The 19,105-nt window shown below is 34.2% G+C and overlaps 1 protein-coding gene across 1 annotated transcript; it reads right to left on the bottom strand.

Annotated features, from left to right (window-relative positions):
- Window positions 1-318: 318 nt before the first annotated feature.
- On the bottom strand, window positions 319-6,452 carry LOC141688907 (mRNA-decapping enzyme-like protein). The gene is made up of 8 exons (XM_074493052.1): window positions 6,055-6,452; window positions 4,953-4,993; window positions 4,658-4,707; window positions 4,034-4,178; window positions 2,526-2,582; window positions 1,810-1,930; window positions 994-1,455; window positions 319-679 (listed from the first exon to the last, which is right to left on the bottom strand). The coding sequence occupies exons 1-8, from the start codon at window positions 6,211-6,213 to the stop codon at window positions 623-625; spliced, it is 1,092 nt and encodes a 363-aa protein (XP_074349153.1). The 5' UTR covers window positions 6,214-6,452; the 3' UTR covers window positions 319-622.
- Window positions 6,453-19,105: the final 12,653 nt, after the last annotated feature.

The raw sequence follows: 19,105 nt of genomic DNA, 5'->3' as shown, positions 1-19,105 counted from the left end.
AAGTTCGCCCAGTAGTCTTAGCCATTCTAACCCCTTACTTCCAAGTTTTAAAAACAAAGGAAAGCAAGTATAAGATTATTAAAATAATTTCACTTTCACTCACATGCTTGTGAGTTTTAAAAAGAAACGAAAGCAAATATTGATTAATGCAAATTTTGCATACCTTCACTCCAAAAATTCGATAAAAAAATTTGTTTTTTCATCACTTACTTCCTTGCATTTTAAAAACCTCAAGAGCAAGGCCTAAATGTTCAATGGACTGTTCTTGTGCCTTCAAGTTTAATAAAGGTAAGAAAACTGTTCTAGGGTAAAGAAACATACTTATAACTTGTCCTAAATTAGAACAAAAAAAATTATTTGTCCAAGGCATAAACTACTAAAACAAAAATCCAAACTCCAAAACCATAAGCATAACTAGGTCCAAAGTCTGAAAAACTTGTCTACGGGAGTCTACACTCCCAGTGAAACATGTGCTATTCTGTATATCTATCCAAGTTACATGCAAGCAGATAGCAGAGCAATTTTTCTACTAAAATTGCTGAAAATCTATACACATTATGAACGCTCAAGCATTTCCTTGTCCATGTGCAGATGAATGAGCGCCCCAGTTCTTGAAATAATCTCATGCCTGATGAACTTTTAGAAAAGCTTGATATAACATTTCAACAAACTGCTGGTCCTGTCAAATTAAGACAGACAATTGTGTTAAAATAATTTAGAGAAAAATAAAATTATCCCCAACAGAACTTGAATTTGACATCTACTTTTTTCTCAATTGTAAAAAATGTTTTTTAGTCAACTTTAGAAGTTTCATCAACATTATCAAAGATGAACTAGATTCTATTCACTAAATTTTTTTAGGATAATTACAACAAAACAGTTGTGTATTATAAATAAGAACTTGAACATAATTTAGACCCCATATAAAGAAAAAGTTAGCAACATTAGTAGCATCTATGCCAGGAGGGAAAAGAATAGAAAAACTGGACATACTTGAGCAAGCACCAAAAGTGCATCACGCACTTGCTCTCTACTTAATGCTTCATGATTTGGGGAGGGAAATGGGATAGGAGTGAAGGATACTGGTGGCGAGGGTGGTGGAAAAGGCTGAAGCATTGGAGCGCCATGAGGGCGATGTACATTTGGGTGAGGGTGAATAATAGTTGGCATAGATGCAGATACAAGTGGTACCGACTGCACAGGCAAAGAAGAGGAAGGTGTGAAAAAGGGAGGTGTCACAAGACCGGTGACCTGATTGTTGCTGTTGACCGAGTAAGTTGTCATATCAAATAGGATTTTAGAAGAGCTTGGAACTGAAAGAGAATCGGTTGGAATTTGAAGTGCAGGTGCAGGAGCAGGGACAACAATGGGAACACGAGATGATGGTACAGGGATGGGGCCAAGCTGTTCAGAACTAACAACATTTGCAGGATTCTGTCCAGTACTTGCCGCTGCCTGCATACACAAAAAGAAAGGAATGCATAAGAATATTATTATACAGCCTGGATTTCTTTCCTTTTCTTTTAGTTACTCTTTTCCTTTTCTTCTGTACCAATTTACAGTAATTCGGATAATTAGAGAACAAAAATTGTTTACATGAAGCCAAAACAATAAAAAAAATACTGATTAAACAAACTAGAAGAGAGCTTCCCTCAAAAGCCAGTATAACAATATTCTAAAATGGCATATACTAGAGTTTCCCTTCCATATTTAGAAGAAACAGTCATAGTAACAGAACTTAAAATGATTAACAAGCAGTTGCTAACACGAGTCACGGACGAATTAAAACTATGTTCGTTAATAACTTACATTGAAGAAGTTTATAAAGGCAGTATCCTCGGGTACATATGCAGATGCTGTTGAAAAAGGTGGTTCCAGCGACTCTTCAATCACTGCAGAGGTCTGTGATGCTTCAAGTTCCCCAAACTCGCTAAAAATGTTACGACACAGTTTGAAATTACAAATCAGAACGAAATATCCATAGATAAAATATACTTACTACATGGAAGAGATCTGGATCTCGTTTGATGTGAGGCTTAGAGCTTCATATGGAAGGATTGGAGTTCAATCAAGAGTTCATGATTATCAATTTTACTCTATACATTTTAAATTACTTGCATTTTCAGGTAGCATTTATAATACATTTCCTCACATCTTAATACCACCAAATAGTTTAAAGTCCATAACTTCATTTGACCAATAACTCAAACTTAACTAATATTCGATTGAATTTTTTTTTTAAACCGTTGTTGGGTCTACAGATTTGAGTAGCGCAAAGAAAAGAGTTCATAAAGCCGCCTGGATGCCTGGTTGATTACGTGCCAATTTATTAACAGCTATGTACACTACCATCTTCTTAAAGCTGCCAAAAACCCTGTAAGAGCTTGTTTCTGGTAGTATAGAGTTTGTCTTATGAGTAGTGTGACATGTAAGACACCCAAATTTCTAGAACCCATTTCTACTTACAAATTCCAAGGTTCTCATTAATAACTGAGTCGTATAACTTTCACAAATATAATCATTACCTCTTGTTCGAAGTTATGTTAGGCTTGGGAGACACCTTCGCATACGCATTGAGTATCCTAAACACAAGCAAAACAAAACTATGTTAGAAATTTCACAAGCATATGTACAGAATATTTTGCACCTTATTTATATATATCAATAAGATTAATTTTTCCATATGTAACAGGAAAGCTCATTTGAATATGGATTTACTGTCTTAATATATCTTTAAGGTCGGTTCATGGTGGGCAGTGCGGGTGTATAAGCAGATGATGTTGATTATATTGGCAGAAAAGAACTCTTGGTACAAACTATATACGTACTTCGAACATTTTCTTAACTAGGAAAAATAACAAATATAAGTATAACCTACAATTTTTACTCCGGGAAAGGAAATAATTCAGGGTGTCTGAAAATACACCATTCATGAAAATTTTAAGAACACTAAATAAAAACCAACAATGCTACTTTCAAAATATTTTCTACTTGTGTGCTCCTGGATGCCTTTGTCCTTTAGTTCGCATTGCGCGTCTATTGAATATTTTTAGATTGTCGTGTATACAGATGATTTAATAAAAATGACTCAGGCAATTGGTCATGCATAAATAGGGAAATAGAGATGTCTAAACTTATAGATATTTAATTTTTTAAATACATCCTAGATATATAAAGTAGTAATGGTTCACTTTAGCAAACGATCCATAAACATAGACCTGTTAATTTTCCTCAGTTGACTTAAAAGAAACAAGTAATATAAATAGAAATATTGCATAGATGTAAAAGATACGGTAAAAAACTACTTGAACCCCGTTTCAACCACCAATGTGTTCCACACAAGCATATGACCGGTGTACCTCGCCATTGACTATATTTTTATGGCATCAACTTCAAACGAATTCATTTATCTTTACTAGTCTAGCTACTTAGATACCAGGACACCAAAGCAACATTACCATTATGTGCTGCTTCACCAAACTCTCGAAGCCTTGTCTTGCTACTCAATTTAATTAATAAGGTTTACACAGGACATATTAGCCAGATCAGATGTCTGATACTAAAGTTACATTACCAATAACTATTTCATTTTGCTTATTTTCAAACCTCCTTAATTTCCCTTGTTTGGTATGAGATGTATTGTCAGTCCGAACTAATTTGCAATGACATGCATTTATTCAAGCTGATTTAATTATTTCTCATAAGTGCATCTAATATTGACCCATTCGTAAAACTAAGACCATCCTATTAAACCTTAATATTCAAGAAAGACTGAAATATGAATAGGATATTTTTCAGTAAAGTGGGAGTACTATACATTAAACACAACCTCTTGAACTTGTATATTTCTCTTTTAATAAAAGTATTAAAGCAATTTGATCAGGTAATAGGTAAGTCCTATTGTACATCCAGCATATACTGTTCAGATTCAGAAAAATGGTACTCTTCAGAATATATTCTTTGAAATAAACACATTATGCAAGCTTACATCTAAAAAGTTCTACAAGTCTGGGAACCAAATAAGAAAGAGTACCTGGTAAAGAGATTGGCAACATCCTCACATTCCGTAGGGTTGAAGAACCAGATACCATTGACTTCTTGAGCTTCATTGCGATACAACAAATAAGGAACTTGAAGTTCGAACTCAAAATCTCCGAGGAGATTCTCCACAAGATTTTCTGCGGACACACAAGAGATGTCAAGGAGATTAAACAGAAAATAGATACATTAATATGGACAATTCTGAAAATTTCAATTTTCTCCTTTTGAAAAATTTAGTGGATGTTAAAAGAATATTAGAATGGACTAAATATATCGGTACATCCTTGACTAGAGAAGTCCAGATCAATCATTGGTCACAATAATGATTGGATCTGGATAAATTAGCACAAAAAAGAACAAGGTTTAAGGAATCCAGATAAGAAAAAGAGCAAGAATTGGTCAAATATATCATGGGAACATATTTTATTACATAAAGATGACAATCCAGGAGATATGTAATACAATGCAAATGTAGGCGCCTACAACTACAATAAACCTTGTACATATGATCGTAAAATAAATCACAATTCAAATATTCTAACATCATGAGTTACTACCTAGAGTAATTGCTAACAAACATCATTTTACATTCATTTCAATAACAAAGAAAGGCTACCTGTACTTCGCCGATTCATAACAACAAACTGGAATCGCGGTTGAGTGTTCCTACAAGGGGAGAAAAAGTAGTACGCAATTAAGTAAATCGATCTATAGTGACAGATTCACATTACGAATAGAAAGTTAATCAACGAAGTACTAATAAGTAATAACCAAAAACAACCAGAATCATTATATGACTTTATTTTGCCCACACAACTAATATGATACATTGCTCTCGGTTTGAATTCAACTCTCTAACATGCAAATTCTTTAAAACATAACCACCATATAAGTAAGTAATCAGTTGCTACCTCTTCACCACAAAAAGGGAACCTTCAACATCCTTCCGATTCTGAAACCAAGATAAAGAACATAAATTAAGTGAAGCCAAAAATCAAGGCAAACTCATAGCAGCACCTCTAATAGTACCAACTTGTTCAATGGACAAACACGAAACCCTTTAGTATCCCTGTTCCATTATGGGTAGATCACAATGACTTAATGATTGATTTTCACGTTGAGTTCTTTTATGTGTTTCCGTCTTTTGGCAAAGCAATCACAATGTAGAGATTTAGACAGATACTATCCATAATTGGGATAAAATAGTCATCACAAAAAACACAAAGCAGGTCTATGCATGATTAAGATGATGGTAAAACAACATTTAATTTCCCACTAATTATTTCAATCTACTTACGGAAAGTCTATTACAACGGGTCAGGGGTGAATGTGATGCGCTGTCCATTCTACAAAATCCACCTTACACAGATCCGTTAATTCAGAAGTCCACTTTCAATTAATAGTAATCATTATAACTAATATTCCTCTGATGTCATAATTTCATTTCCATTTAGTACCGCCAACCATTTGTACTATAATTTCCATCCTTGGATTTAAAAACACAACCAATCCTCTCAAAAAGAAGCATAATAAACTCCACAGCTAACAAACCTTGCCATAATTAAAACACCACGCAAACATATAGCTAAACCTACAATAAATAAACAACACCCGCCGGCCCTTGCCAACCCTCCCGTAACAATCACTTCACATCCTCGAGCTTTAACTTATCGATTCCCCGTACTACTCTACTTTGAAAATAGACCTCCTGCCTCGTTTTTTACAGTCAAATTCATTTTAAAAAGTACGCGCAATTCATTTCTGGTAAATACAATTAAAACACCTCCAAAACATACAGCTAAACCTCCAATACATAAACACTCAACACTCTCGAGCTCTAAATTATCATTTTTCTGTTCTACTCGACGTTTACAATCAAATTCATTTGAACAAGCACATAAAATTTAAATTTAATTTTACGAGAAGAAATAAAACAACAGTAATGAGCATAAAAAAGGAGAGGAATAAACAAGTAAAATTAGAAACAAAAACGTGATTAAAAGAGAGTAATACCCAGTGATTGAGTGGGATGTCGAAATCGTAAAGAGTGACATGAGTAGCAGTGATGAGAATGTCTTCAATGAAGGGATCCATGCGCTGAAGAACAGTGAGATTGAGCATTTTGGTGTTGTGGTGGTTGAGATTGGGCTTCAATTTAGCAGGATTAGTCATTTTTATAAACCCTAGGGTGAAAGCAGCAAGCGCCTCGTCTTTTGGGCAAAATGTTTTGTCGGATGAAATACACAAAAGAGTCAAGTGAGTGTGGAGTGAGTTGAGATATATATAGGTGTCATTTACGGGGCGGAGCGAGCGAGGGAGTGCTGCTTTGTGCCAGCAGATGTTCTAGATGTGGGCCACGTAGTCATCGGCTCGGCTCGGCCCGGTGTAACTTAGTTTAAGAGCGTGGGCCAGGAATGGATTCACCGGGAAATATTATATTTTCTTTTCCTTTTTTTAGTTTTGATTATTTTTTATGACAAGCGAGGACTCCCGGCCTTGCAAATAATTATCTGTTTAAGAATTTTTTTGAGCGTACGAAGGTTGAATCTATGATAACAGAAAATAAATTATAGATCACTTCAGTTATTCAAACATCCTCTAGTTTTGATTATTATAATACATTATTTACTTATTCGATAAATTTCTTTTTTTCCATTTGTTGTTACTTCCTAAGCAAATTATTTAACTTATAACTAATATTAAAATGCAAGATGTCTATACTCGTTTTTAAGAAGGTGAAGGTAAAAATCATATTCTCCTCTTAAAACCCTACCCTCCTCTCGAAAACCTAGCCTCCTCTACAAAATCAGCCTACTTTTAACGGGGCTTCCGTCGGTTGATCCGGTGGAAAGCCCCAAATCTGTTGATTTATTTTATTTCTTTTATTTCTTTCAATAATCTTTCTTTTCAGGGAAGAATTCTTATGTATTTAGTTTATTTTTAGATCTAATTGTCAGAGTTTAGATTTTCTTTCATCTTTAATTCAAGCGGAACATATTGGATTTGAGGGTGAGATGATTATCTCTTTTTAAATTTTATTTTTTCAGATCTTAATTTTTTATTTAAATTTTCAGTTTATTTTCTCTCCTTGGTGAGAGTGTGTTTGTTTCTCTCCTTTATTGTGAGTGTTGGATCTGATTTAGTGATGAAAGTTTATATTGGTTTACATTTATGGTCGATAACTCAAACGCGTTGGGATTGTGATGAAACATGTACATGTAAATATATCTTCTTCAACATATCGCCGCTTGATGGTCTCTGCACGAAGACTTGCATGAAGATCGACGATTTGATTCATTTTATATTTGTTCGACTTGATCATTTGTGTAGATATCGTATGATTTTTTATTATTGAATTAAATCTATTGTTTCTTCAAAAAAAAATGCAAGATGTCTACATGCAAATCGATTGCAGTACATTTTTTGTACATTTAACGTATAATAAAATGTGTAACAATAACTTTGAAAACGTTGATAAATTATGTATAATTGTCAATGTCAAATTTTGTGGGTAAATTACATGCAATCACTAATACTTTTTAAGCAATTTGGATGGATAAAGGATGTAATTAAGTAGTATCGCTTCTATGTATTAAAAGAAGATTAGAGACAAATTTAGTTATTTTAATAAATGTGAAATTACGATTTTATTAATTTTTATTAAAAAATTATAAAAATATATTTCTTATACAATTTTAATTAAAAAAAATTACAATTAGTGTATCCACTATTAATCGAATCTCTTACCTCCTAATTATAAGTTTTATGTCACTTTCATATGTGCTACATAACTTTTTGAGTTTATTTTAAAAAAATTATTTGATAAACCACATTTGCTCTTTTTATTAAATTCTCTTTTTATAAATTTAATTTTTGAGTAAATAAAATATTGGTTTATATTATTTATTGATGTGACTCCGTTTTTTAGTTTAGTTATCGTAGTTTTACTATGAAATATTAAAAATGACATCAATTTATTATTTAAGCAAAAAAAGATAAGCGCCCCCTCCCCACATATATATGTGTGCGCGCACGCGTATCATATATATATATATTATATGTATATCAATTTTTTGTTAATTGTTATGATTTATATTTTTATAATATTAAATATTTCGTTATAATTTATTTGTATTTGTTATCTAAAAATCATAATTTTGTCCATAAGGGTTGTCTCAGTTAGTTAAAGAGAGAATAACTATCCTCTTAATTATGTTTTCTGAGTCGGAGCTTGCTCATAGGGTTTGCACGCAATCTTAAATTTCTATCCCCTGTCCTCACAGTACACAATAAGATTTTGACCAAGTTCTAATAATTTACTAAACAAATTGAATTTTTAACTTCACTTAACATTACTTTCCGTCTATATGTTCCTCTAACAAACTAAATTTTTAACTTCAGTAACACTAATTTACGACTACTACGTATAGTATGCTATATGTCCTCAGATTTTACAAGCCAACATATATCGCGCTACCGCCTTACCGGGATAATTAGCATTTCGACTACGGAATGCTCATATTTTGCTAGCCAACATGTATCACATGAACCGGAAAATTAGCATACTCACCGCTTAATGTTTTGTAACGACACAAAAAAATCATTTAAAACACCTTACCAACAAACAAAACAAGTATGAAAATTAAAATGACCCAGTCTACAGTTAGCACTAACATACTTATCAGTCCAAAAAAATATTAAAGCTCCTCAGATGTTCAAACTCTTTTATTAAACCATTTGGTATTTTCTAGAAAGTTGTTATCAATCGTTTTATCCTAACAACTTTCCTATAGATTGGTTGTAACGACTCATATAATTTCTTTTTATTTTCAATATTTAAAAGTGCAATAATTGAATAAATAATTAAATAAAACATGTGTACTGAATTTTGGCAGCAGTGTGTAGATTTTTATTAATTATCTGTGATCTATTGATATATGCTTGGAATTTTATGATTTATTATTAAGATATGTGATTTTGTTATACTTTTAAAAGTAATTTCATTATAGTTTTAATTTCATAGATATTTGAATTGTCTCTAAAATTGGTTTTGTAGTTTTATAAATTCAATAATTATTTTTAGGACTTTATAAAATTTAGAAATCAACATTTCACTAATTATTTATCCTTAAATGATTTTCTGATGTTGTTTATTTATAAAATCCATATCTAAATCCAGAATTCTTCAAAAATCATAAAATTTATATTTTATTAAGCTCATAATATTCTAGTAATTTTAAAATTATTTCGGAAATTTTCGGGAATAATTTCACCTGCGCATTGTTTCGTTATTTGTTAAATTGCGGGTAAAAAGTGCACTTCAAAAATTGTTTTAAAATTTTGAAACTTATATTTCTATAAAATTCGGGATATTTATAAAATTTTGTGATTATTTTGATAATGTTTTGGTTAATATTTTATTCGCGAGTTATATCAGTAATTATAAATTAAAACGATATATATGCCTTGCAGTCAGTCAGGAGAAAAATAAAACGACACGTATCCATTTATTCTGGACATGTGTCGTGCAACTAAGTGACATGAAGGGTTAGTCATTTTGTTCACATCACTCTCAATCTCTCACTCTCTTCCAGTCTCTCTGTCTCGACTGTTCTTCCCGGTTTCTTTTTCCTTTCTTCTCGGTTTCGTTCCTTTCTTTTGCTTCTCGGTGTTTGTCGCCGTTTGGGCTCGACTCCTCCGGCTTGTTCTCGGTAATTACCTTGATTCAGCTCCTATATATATATATATATATGTATACACTTGCGTGTATATGTGTGTGTACAAATAGGGTGTATGGTTGTCATCTTTCCTCATCTCCCACCGTCACCCTTCCCCTGTCTCCGGTGGGGGGGTGGCGCGTGGGTTGCACGCGGTTGTGTGTGTGTTCAGTCGGGGTGGTGTTCTGTTTTGTGATGTTGTTTATTTCCTATTTTGCAAATTTCCAATTAGAATATTATTATAATTTTAATTATTTTCTGCAGAAAATTCATTTGAATAATTTTCGTGAAATAAAAGATTTCATTGCGGGAAATTATTTAAATCGGTGGAATTTATTTGGAAACCCGAAGAATTCGGGCACCAATAAATTTTACCGCCATACCGCGATAACTTTTTACGAGCGGACGATGGGCGATGATGACGTTGTTCTGAGTCCTAAATTTTATAAACAAATAAAATGTTTTTGAAAATAAATTGTATTATGGATTGTACAGAAATAATTACGAGATTGTGGAATTGATATTGTGATGAAATTGTGGATTGTTGTGATTATTGACGTCGATTGTAATCGACGGGTAGGGTTATAAACAAAGGAGTTGCTGCCAAAATTTTCTAAAAATTTATTTTCAAACGTACTTGACTATATTAAATGTTATATCCTTATTTGTATATGGACTACATGATTACGTGATTGTGTGTATAATAATTATACGAGTCGGGTTATCGGATTGGGTTATTAGGGATTGAGGATATCAAGCATGTCGATATAACTGATTAGGGTATTTCGTGTTTGTAGATCCCAGTCAAGTCTCATCAGGACTAAAATCAGCGTGAAAGCTACTTAGGATTTCCGAAAGCGTTGCAAGGCAAGTACCCCTGACCATTCTTTTATGGTTCAGTACGTATGAATAGCTAATGTTTTAATCTCGTAATGGAACAAAAATGTTTTAAGTTACGTATCCCCTGTAGTTATAAATCACTATTTTCAATTTGTTTTGGGGAAAAGTAACTTTGAAGGGTACCTATCTCGAATGAAACGATTTGCGAACTGGATTTTATATGTGTGCTGGTAAAACGAATGATTTTGAAATAAGATAGTTACAAGTATTTTGAAAACTGGATAAAACGATCATATATGGGATACATAGGGGCTAGAGTAGGCCTATCGAGTTGGCGTAAGAGGCTAATTCGGTTGCGCGCACTATATAACCGATTAGTCTAGCAGGTCAGAGACCTAGCTAGTCTCTGAGTTCCGGAACATGTAAATGGGATGGCAGATAGAGCCGTCTGGTGTTGATAGCCTGATCAGCTGTCTTCACATATCCGTTACGTATCTGATTTGGATTTGTGATTCCCGTAAGGGTATAAGTAGTTGATACAGTGGTTTTATAAATGTGAATAGCATGCTAAAATTGGACTCTGGTACTTACACAACACACTACTATGTTTGTTTTATTAAAAGCATGCTAATCGGTGATATCCAGTTATCTCAACTTTTCATTATATAATGTTGTTCACATGATTATAGCTCTGTTCCTATCATTGTTTACATTACTGTTTTTATCCTGTTATTCATATGTTGGTACTGTTGAGCGATTATGCTCCCCTTGCAACCTGTTATTTATATATATCGCAGATGCCTAGAAGACCAGTCAGACAGACCCGTGTTCCCGCCCCTTCAGAACCCGGCTCCTCAGAGGTAGTGTATATCAGGCCACGTGCGGTCTGATGAGTTGCTAAATAAAGTTAGAGTGTGTCAGATTTTTGAATAAATGGTTTGTAATAATGTGAACCTGAATCATACTTGAACCTGGATCGGATCTTGGTTTGGGGTCGAGTTAGTATATATTAATAATAATCTTGTTATTTATATTTTTCGTATTTGTGGTGAGTGACGTCAACTCTTGACCCCGGGATTGAGGCCGCCGCATTGGTATTTAAATTTAAACTAAAGATATATGTTTTCAAACCTTTTATTATCTATCTTATCTTTAGTTTAAATAAATTTAAGATGAGTTTAACGTTCAAATAACAACTACTAAGCCGTGAGACTTGGTCAGGAACTAAAAGGTTGCTTTATTATTTTGAAAGTTAACTTAGTCTATAAATATAATCGGGTATACTAGTTTTAAGGTTGATCCACGAAGTATAAATCATAGCATTTGAGAAAATACAACTTGCGTACACTGAATATCTTTATTTTGAGCCCTAACATATACACGCATATCTATATTCATAAAGTTCATAGTTTCATTGTAATTTGCATTTAAACTTGTATTGTTCAAGATGTAAACATTTGTTGCTGAGTAGTAGAGTTTGGATAACAAGGGTTCAGGGAGTTTAGCTTGCTAGAGAAAGCTATGCTGGTTTGTATAGGGCTTAGAGGGCAATTCACTCAAGTGAACACGTGTTATCAGCAAACTGCTATCAGGACAATGTTAAAAAGGAGATATATTATTAAATCTTGTAATCGTATCATTTGAATGATTAATAATATATTCTCTTATCAATTTGGTAAGGGATCAGGATGTAGACCATTAGACATAGGGGTCGAACTTGGCTAAAACTCTTTGTGTTATTTACATGCTATTATTTATTTTCTGCAATGCATATCGAGTGTCAACTTGCTGACAACATATATTCGGAATTAACAACAAACTGTCTGACAATTTGATAATATTTGATAACTTATTAAAATCGGTTATAATTAACATAACACCTATTCACCCCCTCTAGGTGTAGAATTTCAATCCCTAACATGCTCAAACAGTCGATTGATCTCCAAGAACACTCAAACTCATATATATAGATTTTCTTGAATTTCTGAGAAATATAAACAATAATATGATTTTTAATAAAATTTTATTGATAACAAAATTATTTATAATTACAAAATTAATACCTCTAAAATTACACGGGGCCTAATTATATTATTTAATAAAATAATTAGTTCAAAAATAATAATTAACGATGAAAAGTTTTTATTCAAATAAATATAAAAATTATGTCAAAATTCCCAAAAATAATGAATATTCTAAAAATATAAATGCATTGAATATTCGAAAGATTTTTGATTTTATAAAAATAAAAACACGAATTTTGTAGGCTTTAACGTCCCAGTAGGGTCCCGGTCCGATAAATATTTGAAAACCGAAACCTTTTCTAAATTAACAATAAATCCCGAAAATAATTATAATGAGGACCAACTCACGTAACACCATTCAAAACACGCTACATGCAACCTAAGTTATTAGACATGCGTCCAAATAACGTATACTTTCGTCTAATTAAAATTTAAACATATAACAATTATCCGAAAATATTTTGGTCCTTATTGTATACTTTCGTCTACTCTATGTTATATCATGACTCGAAATAATTTAAATTAACATGAGACATTCATTTAACCTGTAACAAAATAATCGTTAAATACAACTTTTGAGTATTTTTACAACGCACCCTACACCGGGGTGAACCCGGACAAAATACCAAATAAAATTTTTAACGCGGATAAAATATTCACTCGATCCCTAAAATTTAAAACGAACTCAAATCACTGATGTTGATAAAAAGATCGGTTTTAATAAAATTTTGAAAATAGTAAAATAATTTTACAATACCTAAAGGGATCAAAACATGACTAACAATTAGGACCTTGGGCCATTTAATAACACAGACTAATCAAACAGGAATAAATATTCATAATTTTATTCCTTACAAATTAGAAAATGAATATAAAATTTTCAAATAATAATTATTATTTTTGAAAATCCGGGATATTATGTAATACACACTTGAATATCAAGTAATAAGAGAAACAACATTTAAGGTGTCTTTGGGTAATACATGTATCAATCTCGTTTAAAGATCTCACAAACCAAGTTACAGTGACCAAAAAATTAAACAAATAAGTTTAAGGAAAAAGATTAATATTTAATTAACAAAGATAACGATAAATTAGAGACTTACTGTGTATACACATCAATAATGTACCGAAAGTAAGTTACAAGAAAACTCCTAATAAACAGAGTTGGTGCCTGTTTGGCACAACCATATTTTACCTTAAACGGGCTCAAAGCCTATTTCCCATTTTGTCGGACTGTTTGGATACCGCAAGCAAATGATCATCTTCACGGATAAATGGAGAAAATTAGAAAGCGCTAGGAAGGTACATTCCTCGTTTCATATCATACAACAATTCTGAATAGGTCTGTGATACACTATTCCGGTCTTTAGTCTTTTTTATAATTCATGTACTAATTTTTATAATTTTTTATTATTACTTATATTTCGGGATTTATTTAAAATTAACTTCAAATATTTTGACCAAAATTTTTATTTAGAACAATCAAAATTTTGAAGATTTGAAATATATTTATTTAAAATTTCTAAATAATGATTAATTATCTTTTAATTTTTTTTTGGTTTCGTATAATTTTGTTTTAACCCGCAGCCATTATACTGACCAAACTAAATCAATCTAATTATATTTATTTTTTTAGCCCAGATCAATAGTATAACGTCAAAAAGAATAGTGCATATAATAGAATTTTATCCCGAGGTCATTATCCTTATTTTTTAAGTTTACACTTTTTTATTTTATGTTATGTATTAAAATTCATTCATGTAATTTGTAATTCATATTTTATTTTCTTCTGAAAAATTTATAACTTATAAGTTTATAATTACCAAATAAATTATCAACTTAAAAGTAACTTATACATCAAATTATCTAAACACCTAAATAACTTATAAGTTACGATTTTTATATCAATTATATGTCACTTTTCAACTTTAATTCATAAATTACATTTTTTAAGAAATCCCAAACGAGCCATTAATAGAGTTAATAGGAAACGTTATAATTATACACTTTTTACAAGAATTTCAAATTACAGGTTTTCATGTACACGTTTTGATATTTGTTAAATACCTGTTATACAAATTGAAAAAATTGTAAAAATTTAAGAGTTTGGTATATACTAATAATTTATAAAAGTTTAATATTGTTAAGTGTAAAATATTGACAATTTTTTATAAAATTGAAAATATTAATAAGTTAAATATTATTAATATACATGAATTCAATAAATTTAAAATTTAAGATAATTTATGGTATAACATTTTTTAAATAAATATTAAGATACAAATAATTGATAATATGATCAATAGTATAATTTTACACATGATAATTATATAAAAAAACTAGGTAATAAAAAGGGTGAAAAAACAAAATACCCGCCATTTGAATAAAAATGCCCAAAATACTGATTGGCGGGATGTTCCGCCCAAAATACCCATTGAATACGCAAGATTCGTGTACAAAATTTTCAAAATTAACAAAGGATACGCATTCTAGGAATGCGTATTCAAATTTGGCGGTTAGTGAATACCCATTCTCAGAATGCGGATTCCTTTAAACAAAATAAAGGAATGCATATTCTCAAAATGCATGTTTTTTGTTTTTAATAGAATTTGAATACACATGTGTTAAATATGTATTCAGTGGGCATTTTGGGCGGAACGTACCGCCAATCAACATTTTGGACAGTTGAAGTTGGAAATAAGTGTATTTTGGACATCCTTTCCAACAAAAAAAGAGTTCCAAAGCAAACAACTAAATGAAAAAATATGAAAAAAACAAGCATCACATGGTACAAAATTATACTAATAATATAATATTATTTGTTATAACCTAATTTCTTCCGACCTCGTCTTCGTCCAGAGACGTAGACTTCGGCCTGCAAAGAGAAGAATACGAGGGATGATCCCCCGATTTACCTCCGATGTGAGAATAAGTTAATCAGTTTTTAGAATGGATAATTCAGAATACGAGATAGTAATGATGTCTGAGTGTGTGAATACTAAACCTCCCTCTATGTATATATCCCCCAATTGAGGTAACGTTTCTGCCCCTTATATTCGGGATGTTCCACCTTTTAGGGATAGTGGACGATGCGAACATGTGACCTCGTCGTCTTCCTTAATGGATTGCTCCGGATCTCCATTTCATGGGCCGACAATCTTTCGGCCTACGTCAAACCGATTCTGCTTCGGCCCAACATGAGACATGGGCCTATCGTTGTGGGTCTCCAACATGTCCCTGGGCTTTGGCAGAGAATGACTTTCTAAGATAAAGTCCAAATGCTTCGGCCCACGAACTCTCTTCAGGGGTGAGTGTCGCTTGGGAACCTGCACCTGTATTAATGATGACAGTTGTCCTGTCTCGAAACACCCCAACCCCATCTTACCCGTTGAATTCCAAACGACTTGATCTCCACCGTTGGTTTCAAGACCAATGTCTCTTGGATCGAGGATCCCAAGGGTCATGTCCCTGGTTCCCCTATATATAGTTGCCTTCAATTATGACCTTTTCCTTTACATTTCTATGTAACTCCAAACTCTCTAGAAAAGTAACAACTCCAGGCATCCAATCACGGGCAATACGAGATCAATATTCTGTGAACAGCCTCCACACTTTCCAAACACAAGTAAGTGATTCTCCTTTTACTTTAATGTTCTATATTTTCTGTTTTTCGCTTTTGGAGTATACGCTTTGCATGCATTTCCTGTGGTAGCGTAAAGTATTACCAGGACGTGTTTCATGTCCCCTTTCTTCTATATATATCTTTTTTATTTTTACACTTTCTCTGAGTTGAGTTAGTTGTAGGGTAAACTTAGGTTATGAGGCTTTTTAGGGAAGGCAAAGTGGGCTGTTTTTGGGCTTAAACATTCTTCGGCGTCTTTAAGCCTTGGAACAGTCTTCGGCCTTTAGAACATACTTCGGCCTTTAGAACAATCTTTACTTCACCTTTTCTTTTTCTTCTTATTCTTTTTTATTTTTCACTTGGGGCCTTGTCGGGATTTAAAAATAGCATGCAGGCGTGTTGTGGGCCTTGGGCATCCTTCAGGATGCCTAAGCTTCAGAACATACCGTGGGAGCCGATCCCTCGAGTCCCTAGACCAATCCTGGCCTGTTGTATTCGACCGTTTTCACACAATTTTTACTTTTCTTCGATCATTTTGTCCGAGTACACGGCTGACGTTCATCATCTTCGAATGCAGGATTATGGATCGGATATCTATTGGAGGTCCTCCGGTACCTAGCGGTCGGGCCCACTTCAGCGATATTGCTTCTTTTTCGACTGCGAACAACCCCACGCAGCTGAGGTCCGAAGATATAAAGACATTCTATGGAAAATATCAAATTCTGAGGGGGGGCCTACCATCTCTACCAGCCCAAAAGTTCGGATTGTATCTTCAGCTGCTCCCCGGTCCCTTCAGGGTGCGGCGACCGTGCCATCAGAATCTCCGAAGTGGCCTTAAAGTGTGGCTTTCGTGGCCCCCTCCTAAATTTATTAAAACATCTGTTTAGACAGATGAAAATTGCCTTCACCCAGATGGATCCGAATGGATTCATCCATATTAACACATTCCAGTGTCGTTGCATGGCGCTGACGTCAAGCCGTCGACTCGTCTTTTCTGGTCCACTACGATTTTCGGAGGAACAGGAAGAGTCCGGGATTTTATACCATCGGTCGTAGGGCCGGCCGAGGAGATTGGTGTGCTACCAATTCAAGTAACAAGAAGAGCAATACACACTAGTGTTATATATCCGGTCTTTACTTGGAGGAGTTCAGTGTTTAGCGTGAAGTCGAACCAACTCGCCTATTGATTCCAGAGTTTTCTCCCGAAGAGGCGATAACCTATGGGGCTCTAGTATCCCTTCGGATGCCCAAAATCCCTCTAACTAGTAGTCGGGAAAGGACTAGGTGTTCGCCCTATGGGGTAGTGGTAACACCTTTTCTTTACATGTTTTTCCTTTTCTTCCTATAAATTTATTGCATCATGTTGCTTCAACCCCTGACCTTTCCTCTGTTTTATTTCTTGCAGTGTCTTCTCGACAAGCAATCCTGGAAAGGAAGAGGAAAAAGGCTGAAGAAAAACTTGCCTTGGAGAGGGCGGCTTCCGGCACTTCACGCGGCAAAGACGCTGATGCCCGAGCTCCGGTCTAGTCACCTCCCCACTCTCCCACTCCTTCCTTTGAGTTAATTGGGGAAAACCGATCAGCAGCCTCCGAGATTCTCCCTCCCCTCGCAAGAGGGGAAGGGCTCATCGCGGCGACGTCATCAAGACCTATGTCCCCAAGTGGGGCGTACTTTCATCGGATTCTCTGGTGACCAGGGATCCCCTTCAAGCTAGGGAAGTTAGAGAAGACCTCTGCCGCGACCTCATGTTGCCGAAGGATCAGCAGGTCTACGCTACAGTGGACCTTACCAAGGCGTGCACCAAACTAATGGCTCGGCTCTCGATAGTATGCTTCATGCTTCTTATTTTTTATTTTCCCTTTGATGCTTGGCTTGTACTTATTCCTCCTCCCTCATTTTTATGTCAGGCTGTTCCCTGTGCGGCTGCCATAACCGACAAGGTCCGGGATGCTCAAGCCCAGATGAAGGCGGCTAGTCAGCTTGAGACGAGGTGTACAAAGACCGAGAAAGAGCTCGAGCGGGAGCAAAGAGCCCGGGAAGTATTCGAATGTCAGGCTTCGGCCCTAACTACAGAAAAGCGGAACCTGGAGGAGGAGGTGGCCCGTCTCAAGAAGTGTGTTGAACAACGGAACGTTCAGTTGAAAGCCATCAGGAAGATGCTCCGCAAGGAGAAGAAGATACTGGAGCGAACGGAGGAACATTATTTTCAAATGGGCTTTGACGAGGCTGCCATCAGGGCTTTTGACAGGGGTTGAGAGTACAAGCTTCTACTTGACGTCGGTATGGAAGATCCTGTTGGGAGGACTGGTGGCGACGGGCCTCTGGTTGTTTCCTCTGATTCCGAAGAAGACCTTTTGGAATAGTCTAGTTAATTTTTAAGTTAATCATGAACTTGTTGCCTTCGAGTTAAATTACTTTCGCCTTCAGGAAGGATTATTATTGCCTCCGGGCGTATTATAATATTTGTATTTTCGATGTTTCTCCGTTCTCTTTAGTATCTTTAATATCCTCTTTATTTTCTTTAATTCACTTCTTCGGCCTCAAGTTGGGCCTTAGTAAATTTTTTTATACTACTTTGGCCTTAGTAAAATTTTAATATTTTACATTTTCGGCCTCAATTTGGGCCTTAGTAAAATTTTGATATTTTGCGTCTTCGGCCTCAACTTGGGCCTTATTTTATTTTAATATTTTACTTCTTCGGCCTCAATTTGGGCCTTAGTAAAATTTTAATATTTTACTTCTTCGGCCTCAATTTGGGCCTTACTAACTTTTAATATTTTACTTCTTCGGCCTCAATTCGGGCCTTAATTTTTTTTTAATATTTTACTTATTCGGCCTCAAGTTGGGCCTTAGTAAAG

Source organism: Apium graveolens, chromosome 10 (assembly GCF_009905375.1).
Source record: "Apium graveolens cultivar Ventura chromosome 10, ASM990537v1, whole genome shotgun sequence".
Lineage (NCBI taxonomy): Eukaryota > Viridiplantae > Streptophyta > Magnoliopsida > Apiales > Apiaceae > Apium > Apium graveolens.
Note: the sequence above shows the minus strand (reverse complement) of the source record. Positions and strands in the feature narration are given on the sequence as shown.

Bases quoted from the DNA above. Each gene is read 5' to 3' on its own strand.
- LOC141688907 (XM_074493052.1), bottom strand. From the start codon at position 6,213: ATGACTAATCCTGCTAAATTGAAGCCCAATCTCAACCACCACAACACC. The intron at 4,994-6,054 runs GTATTACTCTCT...TCTTGGTTTCAG, and splicing joins ACATCCCACTCAATCACTGG to AATCGGAAGGATGTTGAAGG. The intron at 2,583-4,033 runs GTACTCTTTCTT...GCTTGTGTTTAG, and splicing joins GTTGCCAATCTCTTTACCAG to GATACTCAATGCGTATGCGA.